The sequence below is a fragment of the Apus apus genome, chromosome 1 (genome assembly GCF_020740795.1).
Source record: "Apus apus isolate bApuApu2 chromosome 1, bApuApu2.pri.cur, whole genome shotgun sequence".
In the NCBI taxonomy this organism is placed as follows: domain Eukaryota; kingdom Metazoa; phylum Chordata; class Aves; order Apodiformes; family Apodidae; genus Apus; species Apus apus.
Window position 1 is genome coordinate 4,044,085 of NC_067282.1, and position 13,893 is coordinate 4,057,977.

Here is a 13,893-nt window from a genome sequence, read left to right on the forward strand (position 1 = left end):
GTGTCTCTGTCTCTGCTCTCAGTAACAGCTCAACTTCTCTTCGTATTGAACCTGAACCTTTCTGGAGAAGAGCTGAAGACATGGAGAGATTAGACTGCAACCCTGGGCTTTCCCCATCCTGCAGGTGCAGCATTGCCCCGTCCATGCTGTGTGGTGGAGGGATGGGTAGATGCTTCATCTGGAGGTTACCTCCCTGGGCTGTTGCACAGCCAAGCTGCACTGGGAACATACAGCACCTCAAGACACACATCAGCAAAGTCCTGGAGGGACCAATATTTCCCCTGGGTCACGTGATGTGCTATGACAGGCAGGGGTCCTGGTTTTGGCACTGGGAAGGGCCACCAGTCTCACCAGTCAGACTGGAGCACTTGCACCTACCGGGATGCCCCACGGAATGGCTTAGGTTGGAAGGGACCTTAAAGACCATTTAGTTCCAGCCCCCTGACATAGGCAGGGACACCTTCTATTAGACCAGGTTGCTCCAAGACCCATCCAACCTGCCCTTGAACACTTCCACGGAGGGTACAGCCACAGCTTCCCTGGGCAACGTGGGCCAGTGTCTCACCACCCTGACAGGAAATAATTTATTCCTAATATCTAATATTTCTTCATAATATCCAAAGAATTTCTTCCGAATATCGAATACTGGCTTCTCCATGTGTCCGTTTCTCCCATCTGAATATAATCACCATTCTTTGGTTTTAGTAAATTCCGACTCTGTATGAGCTGTGGTCTGTGGTTCAGGCTTCAGTTCCTTTCTATAAGAAGAGCAGAAGACAAATTTTTCTTTGCTCCCAGTTTAAAAGCAGGGAGACTCTCTTTGCAGTCTCCTGAAAGATAAGCCAGAGGCCTCTGCTTGACCCCTGTTTAAAAACATGATGTGACAGGTCTACCCTTAACCTATTGAAGTGGCATGGCAGGTTGGCTCTCCTGAAAGCACTTGTTTTACTAGCCATAGTATTTTGATTAAGACATTGGTCTTATCTGGCTTCACCACATGAGGCAGAGCTGAACCCCGTTCCCAACAAGTTAAATGTTGCTGTTTCCTTGGCTAACCTTGGGGTTTATTCTTTGATTCAATGCATTTCAATATAGTTATGAGTGATTTAATGCAGGGTTTTCTCTGATGTTAAGCTGCAGGTGGCCCAACGGTGGTGGATGGTGGGTGCTGGCAAGGGCAGGTCACTTTCACAGGACGATCTGCATCCCCTGGCTAAGCACAGCCCAAGAAAATGCACATGAACTACAGCCCTGTGCAAGCTTAGGCATCTACCTCGGAGCAAAGGCTGGAAACCAAACCCACAGTAAACCAGAGGCTCAGGGGACGACATCAAGGTGGCCATATAATTGTCTCAATAGGTACTTTCTATGGAAAGAAAGAGGGGACCAACACCTTCCTTGGAGATAAACATCCCCCATGAGTGCAGGAGCGAGACCCTGCCTTCTGCACAAGGAAAGTGACACCTTCATGCCTAAGGAAAGGTGACCAAACATGTCAGAGGGTGGAAAACCTAAAAATATTCAGCAACTGGAAAGTGCACTTTGTGCCATGAGGCTGAAGGAGTTTATCTTGCTCAGGGTAACAAATGGACAGCACAGAGGGAACTTGGTTGATGTCTGGGGGACATTTGCTTTGAGGGATTGCTGGAGAAGCTGCACCAGCTCTAGTGGCTGGAAGCTGAAGGCTGAAGAACTTGGCCCTAAACCAGGGCATGTTTCTGGTGGAGAGGATAACAACCCAACAGGAAGGGTCAAAAAGTGGTAGAAGCCTTAAGGAAACCTTGTAGGTGCTAATATTCACCAGTAGTTGGACTTCTCTCTCCTAACTTAGGACTCATATACAGAGAAGTCTGGACTGGTCCCTCTGGCTCTGTTTAGTGCCAAAGGAGAGAGGTGCCTTATTTGTTCCACCACAAGCATCTACCTTCAGAGGAATTACACCCAGAAATGGTTGACTCCACTTTTTGTCCTAAAAGACCCCATTGCACCTGTTTTTGTAGAGCAGAGCCATGGCTCAGGTAGTAAATCTGAATGACTGCAGAAGAACTCCTTGCTCCTCCTCCAGTGACTGCCACCTGGTCCTATGCTTCACCTTACCTTCAGGTTGTCCCCAAGGACCATGCAAGAATAGTTTCCTCAACACCCTGTGTTTTCTGAAGTTATTCTGTATCTTTTCCTGAAGCATCAAAACAAGCCACCAGTGGGGCTGGACAAGGTCCACACAAAGGTTTCCCTGTGTCACTGTGGCAAGAGCTGCAGTGGCTTCTCCCTCTGGATGAACAAGGGTCAGATGGACACAACTCTGCTGGATATATCACAGAACTTAACTATATGTTGGTTGACAGCCAGCTGAACAGGAGCCAGCAGTGTGCCCAGGTGGCCAAGAAGGCCAACAGCATCCTGGCCTGCACCAGGAACAGTGTGGCCAGCAGGACTAGGGCAGTGATTGTCCCCCTGTGCTCAGCACTGGTGAGGCATCACCTTGAGTACTGTGTTCAGTTCTGGGCCCCTCACTACAAGATGATGCTGAGATGCTGGAGTGAGTTCAGAGAAGGGCAACAGAGCTGGTGAAGGGTCTGGAGCACAAGTCTTATGAGAAGAAACCGAAGGAATTGAGGTTGTTTAGTCTAGAGAAGAGGATGTTGAGGGAAGACCTTATTGCTCTCTACAACCGCCCACAAGGAGGTTGGAGTGAGGGGGGTCAACAGTCTCTTCTCCTCTGTAACTGGTGAAAGGACAAGAGGAAATGGCCTCAAGTTGCTCCAGGGGAGGTTCAGATTGGATATTAGGAACAATTTCTTTATTGACAGTGGTCAGGCACTGTATTGACAGTGGTAGAGTCACCATCCTGGAGCTCTTCAAAAAATGTGTGGAAGTAGCGCTCCAGGACATAGTGTAGTAGGCATTGTGGTGTTGGGTTGAAGGTTGGGCTTAATGATCTTAGAGGTCTTTTCCAACCTTAATGATTCAATGATTCTATGATATCTTGATATTTTTACATTTTTTTGGGGGGGATGACTTGACTTCTCTTGTGCACAATGTAGCTTCCCCAGTTTGCTTACTCTTCGGTTAGGACGGGGGCTTCCCTAGTGCCTCAGGTATGCTCCAAATCCCAAGCATTACATCCTGGATTGGCAAAGCCCTGCAGGCACCTGTGGGGTCCAGTTGCACCAGGGGAGGTTCAGATTGGATATTAGGAAAAATTTCTTCACAGAAGGAGTGGTGAAGCCTTAGGACAGGCTGCCCAGGGAGATGGTGGAGGCACCGTCCCTGGAGGAGTTCAAAAAACAGGTAGACATAGTGCTTTGGGAGATGATTCAGTGGCTGGGGGTTGTAGGGCAGATGCGTAGACTTGATGATCTTGAAGGTCTTTTCAAACCTTGATGATGGTTCTATGATTCTATGTAATCCTGTACCTCATGCACAGGTAGGGAATGCTCCCAAATTTGCAAAATTGAGTAGCAGGGGAACACTGTGATCAACTCATGGACCAGGCCCATCTCCTATGTCAGGACCAAGCAGCTGAGCTGGAAAAAACAATCAAGATTTTCATGTAGACACAAAAAAAGAGGGCTATTTAAACACAAAATATTCTTTTATTTGTCACCGAAGGCTACACACGGTCACTTCTGTCTGTTTCCTTTTTTTTGTTCTAGAAGGTATCTACATCTGCACTTATTTACAGCCTGGTTGTATTTACACAGTCAAGAATACAGTATTAGAAACACAAAAGTGTCGAGAAAAAAAAATTTCTCAAAAAATTAGTTCCAGACTTCAGGAAAATTATTACACAGGGTAATGACAAGAGTCTGCAGTTCTGGGCTTTCAGATGCAGCTTTGATACAAAGTCCTCTTCTCGGCTGGAGCTGCACTAGAAGTCCTCACACAAAATAAATGTTGTTTGCTTTGTTTTAATACAAAAGTGTGATTCTTTGATTGGTTATTTCAACAACATCTGTGAACTGCCCAAAAGTTTTGAATTATTTTTATTTTTTTAAATTCTATTGTTTGCTTGAACAGTTTCCAGCTCTGAGGGAAATATATATATAAATATACATATACATACATATATATATATATGTATATATATATATTGTGTGTGTGTATTTAGTTAATTTTCACTTGTGGTTTTCTATGCTCCCCTGCCTGGAAAGTATTGACCTCTGGGATGGGATTTCACAGTTGAGCCATGTAACGCTTTGTCACTGACATGAAGTTTTATGGTAATGAAAGGAAAGCAGTCAAGAGACACAAAAGATTTCCCTTGGTGGGCTGGGGTGTTTTCAGCTTGGATAGTAGAGGGTGGAAAAGCACCGTGGGGGAGCAACCCCCAGGACTTGCAATGGCCTTTCATCTAGGAGTGAGATGGGGGGTCCTAGACAGGGTGCTACATGTCTCCATGGTGGCTGTTTAAAGTTTACAGTCACAAATGATGTTCTTTAAATGTACCCTAGAGATGGAAAAAAACCAAACAACACAGAAAAAAGTTGTTTTTTTTTTTTACAAAAGTCATGAAAATTCTTCAGTACAATGGGTAGGGGGGGATGTTCAAACAACTATTTAGCGAACATAATAAAAAGAGTGATTATAATAAAAAGAGATGCTGAAAAACTTGCTGTCCTGTGGAGGACTGTAACAACAAGAGCAAAAATGCCCCAGGCCACATTTGTGGTGAGATGGAGGATGCTGCTGGCCAAATGGGAGCCAGATTTTATCCCACCAAACCCCAGCCCCAGCACGAAGGCACAGCATCCGTGTTTCCCAGTTTTGGCAGTGCTGGCAGAGTGAGGAGATAAACCAAATAAGATTTAACCAGTAAAGCAATCTTTTCAGCTCCATTATTAATGTGATAGGTGCTTATTTCTCCTCCCCATGTAAAAAGCAGCCGTGTGACTGAGATCCCTGGCCCTGGTTTCAATTAGGCAGAGATTGAATCAAACCAAACGGCTCTGCCCTTAAATACAAGGGGGGCCCTCACTGTAAATCGTAACATTGAATTAAAAAATTTCATGTTAAGAGCCTTGTCTTTGCATAATGGATCACACTGCCATCTATCACGGTGACACTTACAAGTCACAGCTGAAAAAGTACTTGATTAGAATGTATTTTTGTTGTTGTTTGGTTTTTTTTTTTTCACAATTTTGATTTATTCTGGTTAGGCTGCCTGTATAATAGACTGAGCAGAATCTCACGCCGATCCCCACGCTCAATAAAGCAACTACAGATATATTACAGAAATCCCTCACTGTTTCTAAGTTACAGCCAAATGGTGTCTCGGGGGCTGCTCCCAATCATCTGTGGCTTTTAAACCTGAATCAAGCATCAGGGCTCTTAACGACCTTCATCTCATTGGCTCTTGCCTGGTGTTGTTTAGAGTCGTTGGCCCATTTTCATTGTGGCTCTGATCAATAGCTGTGATGACAAAGATATGATGAGCTGCATGATTCTCTCTGGTCACTGCTGCTTAATGATTTTTCCAAGCTCCAATCTTCAGTTGAAACGGGAAAAAAAAATAAAATAAAATACAGAGCTCAATGGAAAAAACATTGCAGCCTTTCTCACGATGCCAAATCAGTCTTGCTCCCCTCCCCTCAGGCTTAGCATGCAGGATGGTTCTCAGCTGAAGAGCCCTCATGGCACTGGCTCATGTCTGGATGCCACAGCAAATTGATCCCATCACTGTTGTTCTTTTAAATGGAGCATATTTGGGTACCAGCACCAGCTATTGAGGGCTTGAGCTGTTGGTCATCACCCACTGCACACACCAGGAACTGCAGCCCCAGCTCCAGACTGCTGGACTTTCTCTTCTGAGCTGTGGGCCTTGATCATGATCCTTCCCACCTCCCTTGGCACAGGACTTCAAAGTATTTTAAGCTATGCCTTTGCATTTTGAAAGAAAACTCCTTTTGGTGGAGGAATGACTCCTCTTTCTGGGAGTCAAGAAAATAGAAAATTCTCAAAGTCAAGCCATAAAAGTGCATGAGGCCACAGTGACATTTTCCTTAGAGATGGTCTGGCACACAACTGGCCTGTGAAAGATCACCTGAAGTAATGGGATGGCAGGGTTAGTGCCATGAGATTTGCACCCAGGACCTCTGAGTCTTACAGAAGCAAAGATTTGCTACCCCACTGCCCATGAGCAAAGCAAGAAGGGTCAGGCAGCCATGGCATGGCCCCATGGGGAGGCAGACGGGGCAAGACACAGGCTGGGAAGGGCTATGGGTCCATCAGTCAAGTGGACAGCAGAGTGCCCAGCTCTTTGTGTTCACAGGCCATTCCTGCAGCTTCCACAGGAATGCAGCTGAGATCCTGCAGAAGGGCATTTCTCACTAACGAAGGGGGAAATGTAGTGCTTTGAGACTGAAAATGATTGTTTCTTGTTTCGCCATCTAGGAAAGCTTTCAAAAATGCTGAGGTTTCAGGAATGTAGTAGCTGTCTTTGGACAGGTTTGTCCCCAACACTAGACAGCCACCTCTTTTAATGCTTTTGGTTAAAGGCTTTGATAAAGAGAAGAGCAATACATACATATATATACTTACATATGTATATATTATTTTTTCCCTTTTGTGACATAACGTCCATAGTTCCCGCACCGGGTGCAGGTTCAGGAGAAGACCCCCGTGGATCCAGTGGGCATCTGGGCACAGCTGCATCCTATTGCTGCTCGAGGATGCTGAGAAATGCCACCTGAGCTGCTTTCAGCACGGTGCAGAGGGGGATGGCTCCTGGGTCGAGGCGCGCTGTACGTGCGTGGCGGGACTGTAAAGACTCTTGAAAAAAACAGGTGAACTCCTCCAAGTCATTAACTCGTGTAATAATCTGAAGAGTCTGCGTAAGGCTGTCGAGGTGCCATCTCAGGCTTGGCAGGGTTCCAGGAGGAATATTTCACGCTCAAATCCCTTTCCTTGGCTGGGTGGAAAGGTGCCCCATTTACTCTTACACGGCTTCTCTTAGCGCCGTGCCACACACACATGGGCACAGAAGCGTCACTTCTCTTGGGAGCTGCTCGGAGCAGAGCAGCCTAAAGGGGATGCACATGGAGCACTGCAGGCCTTCGCTGTGGGTTTACGCTTCTCATCTCAGTTTCCTGCAGATCTGTTGTTTTTGTTTTTGCTCATGTGTGCTGGTTTAGAAGCTCAAAGCCATTACAAGGTTGAGGTGCTGATTGGAATTTGTCCCCGATGTGACTTGGGGAGGGAAAAGCAAGGAGTTGGGTAGCCCTAGGCGGAGGGTGAAGCCTCCTTCCAGTAGGTAGCAACTGTGGGTTTGGCTAATGCTGCCCCTAATCCCCATCGGCACATCCTCAGGGAAACCAAGGTTTGCCAAGAGTTTGATACCAGCACACAGGTGGTAATGCCACAGCCTTTTAACCACCCCTGGCAGGGAGCTGCCTGAAGGATTTGCTCCCTTGCCAAAGCCTAGGGCTGGCCCAGGCAACACATCTCCTCTCAGCCAGCTCTGCTGGAGCTGGATGCCCTCTCTAGTCCAGATGCCTGTGATTTATTCTTGCCAAAGTAATAGAAGTTGTATGCTGCAAGGGGTGGTTCAAGGAACAGCACTGGGTTACGGCACCAGCACCATCACCCTTGCTGGAAGCAGGAGGGACCACCAGAAAGTCAGGACCATACCAGTGGGTGGCCTCAGTGTGAGTCAGCCCTGGGGCTCTGCAGCTGCCAAAACTCTGGCTGCTCAGCCAAAGGTATTAGGGATTGAGAACTGGAGGAGGAACAGTCTGCTGAGGGAATTTTCATCCCATCACCTTCCTCCTGGCAAGCAGCAGGGAACAGGCAAGGCAGCCAGAGCTGAGAGCTGCTCTATGGGGAAACCACGATAGCCCTGGGGCTGCCAACATTTTGCTGCTCAAGGAGTGTGTACCCAACACACACCCCTGCTTTATCTTGGGGGCTGGAGCCTACAGAGAAGTACCAGGCTGTGTTAGAGGATGCCAGTGGTGGTGGCACACGCGGAGGAGAGGTGGCTCTGGGGACATGGGTCTGTTGAAGGGATCCTAGTAAGGAACCAGCCTTGGCATGGATTTGCAGGTCTCAGTTTATCTCTCTGCAGAATCAGGAAGCAAAAACTGAAGGGGATGGACTAAAAAAATATATATATTAAAAATAATCAGGACTGAGATGTTCTCAGAGAGACAGGTTGAGAGCTCTTAGAGTCAGGATACATGCAGGTGTCAGTGGGATGGGTAAGTCTGTTTGGGACCAAGGTGGGCCATCTCCAGCCAGAGCTGCAGCGAGAGGTAGGGTGACACCTCTGCCAGCAGGAAGGGCCTTGCTACCACAAGGCTGTTTCACAAGGATGCTAAGCTCACTCCTTGTTCCCTTGAATTTCAAGGACTCTTGCAAATACTAGATCACAGAGGTTATGTGAATACAAATTACATTAGCATGCTGAGCAACTTTGTCAGCAGTTTCTTACTAAAGCACTTGGTCCCCTCTGTAGTGGGCATTTCCATTTGACCTCCCTCTTCTTCACTGCTAACAGTCAACTGGGCTCTCCATTTGATTTGAGCTCATGTAAGAAACAGTGAGAGGGTTGATTCCAATATTCCCCTTCTCATCCCACCATGCACAAGCTGTTGCTACTTATTAAACATTTTAAAATCCCTGCTGCCAAAGTCCCCAGGAGACATTTATGTGCCATAGTCATAAATGACTTGCCAGCATGCTACTCAAAACTGCATTTCCCAGCCAATAAATACAAGCTCCAGAATCAGGAAAAGCAAGGTTTGGCTTGCTCTGATTTTCAGTGTTATGTCACTGGGATACTATAACTACTTTTAAATTCAAATCAGCTTCCTAAAAATTAACTGGTTTTATCAGATACAGCACAGTGGACTGTTAAACACGTAGCCTCATGTACTGAAACACTATACATTTAATGAAGTTATGCCATTAGCAAATGTACAACATGGGTGCATTAAATCCACCTATAGAACAGCTATGAGAGAGGATTTATTTTAGCTTTTCTCAATAGAGCAGGAGTCCCTTTCTTGGCTTTTGCTATTTTAACTAAAACCAGGATTTGTGCACACACAAAAAACCCAAAAAGTATCTACTCTCATAATGAAAAAAAAAAAGTATTTTTCTCTTTTTTTTTCTTCTTTTTTTTTTTTTTTTTTTAATTCCAGTTCAGGAAGGAAGAGAATCATCTTGCAAGTAAATATAATCAGCTCCTTCGCCTCTATAATCTACTTCTGCTCAGCAGGAGCCCTCAAAAAACCACTTTATGTCCCAAGTGAAACATGAAAACTACTTGTAAGGTCTCTTTTGAGGCACATGATTCGGACGGTCACTTTCGGAGTATTGGAATCAGTGTCGTCTTCCATCTCCTTTCTCCTCAGGAAGAGCTCTCTGGCACACCTTGGACTCCCTGTGTTTCGGGTGGAAGGCTATCTGTCCCTGCCCCAAACCAGAAAGGGTTAGGATGACACAAGTTAGCACAGACACCCATTTTGCACTTCACACCTAAGGACGTACGTTGACGACTCCGCACTTCAAATTCCTCACAAAAGGGGGGGGGGGAACCCAACAACAACAACAACAACCAAAATAAAAAAGAAAAAAAGAAAGAAAAAAAAAGGACAAGAGACAATTTCACTGTGATCACACTACGGCAAAATATATCTTCTGTTGGTTGCAAAAAAAAATAATAAAATAAAATGCATGAAGGCCAAATTAAAGAGGGAAAAAAAATAACTATGTTGCATGAGTTACAGTGCAACCGTATTATTCCTTCTATTTTCCTCCCCCCCCGCCCTCCCCGCCTTGTTCAGCTTAGAAAAAGGATTGAGTACAACACAGTCAGGTAAGTGGCCACAAAAGAGTAGCTGTCTTTGGCAAGAAGTCACCGCATCAACCCTCTCTGTCACCTTCTGCCCATTTCGCTCTGTCTCATGAAGTGGATGTTGTTGGCGCTGTCTGAGAGTTCGGGGTACTGCTCCACTGAGATCACAAAATAGCCATCGTAGCCCTGTACCCGGCCTGTGTTGAGCACTTGCTGCTTCTCCCCTTCTGTCCACGAGCGAATACCCTCCTCCCCATCCCGCAGTCTCTGCTGTTCCCGGGACCAAGCTTGGGCGACAGCGCGCTGTCTCGCCAGCTCCAGGACACGGGCCTTCTCCTCGTCCAAGGTGGTCCCGTAGCGAGTGTTTAGACACAGTGCACCATACTGGAGCTGGATGTCCGTGTAACGTCTAGTCCTTCCACTTAGCACTGTGTTGATCTGGGACACCGTCACGTTCACGCCGTTCTCCAGGGTCCTCCGCCCGCCGCTGAGGCCCAAGATGGAGAGGTCGCCCTCCGATGGCCCTTGCTTAATGAAATAGTGCGTGTCCACCCCGTCGATGGTGAAGTGCAAGTTCTCCAGGTAATGGGCATTGTTCAGGATGGCCGCAATCCTCCGACCGTCCTCGTTGGCCACGCTGATGATGTCAGTGGCCACGCGCCCATCCTTCATGGCGAACTTGACACCTTTGCCGAAGATGGAGCCTCCAGAGGCAAAGTTCTTGTTCTTCTTGACCTGCCAGCACCCGGCGACGCTGGAGCTGTAGATCCGCTCGAAGCGCTCCAGAGTGACAAAGGCCTTCAGCTGCTTCTGCACTTCACATTGGACCCCCAGGATTGACTGAGCAGGAAGAGAAAGAGAAAGATGTGTTAGAAAGAGAAGCCTGATGACCCAAAGGCATTATTAGCATGCTGGAGAGCAGCGGAACACCCTGGAAACACCTAATAAGGAGCTCCATGTTGTGGGTTTTCTTAGCCTCTTATCACCTGTTTTTTTTTGTGGGTTTTTTTTCCCCAGATTTTTAATTATTTTTCATGGAAGAGATGTGTTGGCAGCTTCTTCTGCCAATATTCATTGTTTCAATAAACTGAACTGTATTGACTCTCACAGACTGAAGGAAACAGAGGTAGAAAAAGGATTTTTTTTTCCTCAGTAGTGTGAGAGTCTAGTTTGGACTTTCCCACCTGTCTCAGCACATGTAATTATTTTGTGCTTCAGTGTTCTTCATCTGCACACAGCAAATGATTCATAGAGAATCTTGTGGCTGTGATATTTTACAAAACACTTTCAGATTTCCTGTGAAAAACTGTAAAAGTATTTTTAAAAGTCCCCTCTACGTTAATTTCACTGTGTAACTCCTTGTGCTGCCTTCAAAAGTCCTGCATCATGAGTATGAACCTCAAAGTAGCAACAACCCCCCTATGTCCCATTTCAACTTGATCAAAGCAGGTTGTTCAAAATTCAAGGAAGGTCCTAAATCCAACTCTTGTTTCCTGCAAACCCTCTACAATGAACCAGGCTCCCGGAGCTAAAGCCAGTCACACCTGATGCTCCAATTCTTGCTCATACTGAAGCAAAACTGCTGAGATAGAACAGCCTGGATCATTTGCAGTCAGGTACAATACAAAGTCACTTTTGCTGTTAGCATACAATGGAGCAAGAACACAGTGAGTCAGCAGCTCATCATTACTGGAAAATGTCTTTGGAAATGCTCTCATCAATTCGTGGCAGTGCAGGCTTCTTACAGACCCCCTCTTCATGAACAATTATTTGCCTAAATTTCACAGAAGCAAGAAGATACTAAGACAAAACGCTCCTGGCACTGCCACTGGCTCAGTTCAATAATGTAATGACACCAAGGATTAAAAATAAGCTACAAAGAAAAGTTTGCTGCACTCGAATTATTTTGAGGCAATTTAACATCCCAGAAGGATATTGCCTTAAACTAACCACAAGCTAAAGGCTCACATCCTTCCTGGGGTCCAAAAAGAGAATTCAGATGAGGCAGGCATTTCAGTGTGGAACTTTCAACTAAGATTCGTAACATGGTGAGGGAAATGAAATAAACCCTCATTTCCAAGGAAAGGTCTCAAAACACTGAAGAAATAAAATGGATTAAGGATTGCAACTCACTCAAAGATTATGAGCAGTTTTGATCTAGAAAGGAAAAATCTATAAGGGGATAGAAGTACTCATGTTCAGGAGCATATTTTGGGTTGTAAAGAATTAAAATACCTACAACCCAGGACTGACTTTTATTCAAAGTGCCAGCAGTCTGGAGTAGCTCCTCCTTTTCCTACTTTGATTAACAGCATAGTAGTCAGAACAGTAACCAGTCACCTATGGAAGAGGAGCTCTTTCTGGTTCTCCCCATAGTGCCTGTGGGAGATCTTGCACCCCTAGAGAGCCATATAATTAACAGACTGATAGGGAGCCAAGCCTAGCTCCCCTGCCAACGGTACAAATGGTCTAATTATGCAAAAACTTGATGTAATTAATGAAGATGTCACCAATGATGGACACGGAGCAATTAGGTTTCTAGGCTCCATGAAATACTGCTCTAAATAAATGCATACTGCACAGCCTTGGTTAGCCATTTCCTCTTCAGAGAGATTTAAATGGGCAGGTATTCTTCTCAGGTGCATCTCAAATGGGTTGACTCTAGGTGGTCCTTCCCCACTACCCAAGCACATCATGCTGCTCTTCCAACTCACCTCAGTAACTTTTACGAGTGATTGGAAAAGGCATTTCTCATTTTTCATGTTGAATCACTGTTTCTTGCGAGCTCCTTCACTCAAGGATATGAATCATGTCTACTGTCCCACCATGCTATGTCCTGTGGTCATTTGTTTATTAACATCTATGTATACACCCCATGTTTACCAGCAGTTGAGTGATAAGGGGTCCTTGGAATTAATTGCACCATCTACTGATTATCACCTCGGGAAGAGAACTCTGGGAGGTCAGACAGCACTAGGCATGGGAGAGCTGGGTTGGAACACCTCTCCTATGAAGACAGGAGAGGAGGGCCTTTATACAAGAGCATGGAGTGACAGGACAAGAGGGGGAAGGGTTTCAAGCTGAGAAGGGGCAGATTTAGATGAGATCTTAGGAAGAAATTCTTCACTGTGAGGGTGGTGAGACACTTGTACAGGCTTCCCAGGGAAGCTGTGGCTGCCCCATCCCTGGAAGTGTCCAAGGCCAGGTTGGATGGGACATGGAGCAACCTGATCTAGTGGGAAGTGTCCTTGGCCATGGCAGGGGGTTTGGAACTAGATGATCATTAAAGTCCCTTCCAACCCACACCATTCTATGATTCTATTAATTTTTCCCATCAGAAATCTACCCATTCCCCTTCTATTTTGCTTTCATCACCTTATTCTTGATAAGCCACTGAAACTCTAGCACCTTTTCAATTCTGAGCAACTTACTAGGTATAGATTTCCTGTGAGTGCCTCCAAATTATGTTGCCCCAACAAACCACTGAGTCTGGACAGCACTCCCCTGTCTTTTCTTCCAATCCCACATGAAAAATGATTTTGCAATGAGCTCTGAAAACCTGCTGATGCTGCAATGTAGCCATTGTGTTATGACAATCTGCTGTGCTTTGGACAAGCTGCACAAATGGTTTGTAACCATATGTTTACACTGCTGAATATAAAATAAATATTTTTATAAATAGTAGAATTTTATAAGATTTTAGAAGTCAGTACTTCTAAAGGAGAGACATTGTGTTGCATCTCTTATCATTCACACTGGATAATTGTTATTATAACTCCTGGTTTGGTTTTGGACTCCTCTACCTGCTTTTTCCAAGACATGTTTCCTGACTCTCCAGGTCACTTGTACTCAGCCTCAGGGCCAGGGATTGGTCTTGGACTTGTTTTACTTAGCTGTAGAGATATATTATAAAATTGTATTAGAGAGGCTAAAAATAATGCATTGTGAATGGTCAACTCTTTCAGTGAGCTCCACTGCCTGAACAGACCAGATGTTGACAGACTACAGCAGGTGCACACATCTAGCACATGTGGAGACATCTACACTTACACGTCTTAGTCTTTAATTCAGTCCTAGCCCCTGGCAGTGAAGTG

The 13,893-nt window shown here is 45.6% G+C and overlaps 1 protein-coding gene across 1 annotated transcript in view; it reads right to left on the minus strand.

Annotated features, from left to right (window-relative positions):
• Window positions 1–3,599: 3,599 nt before the first annotated feature.
• LOC127395132 (teneurin-4) overlaps window positions 3,600–13,893 on the minus strand; it is a gene marked incomplete at its 5' end in the record, with an annotated part of 214,884 nt that continues 204,590 nt past the window's right edge. Inside the window, one exon of the mRNA XM_051641606.1 lies at window positions 3,600–10,639. Within this exon, the coding sequence (XP_051497566.1) occupies window positions 9,881–10,639 (759 nt within the window). The remainder of the gene's footprint in view (window positions 10,640–13,893) is intronic.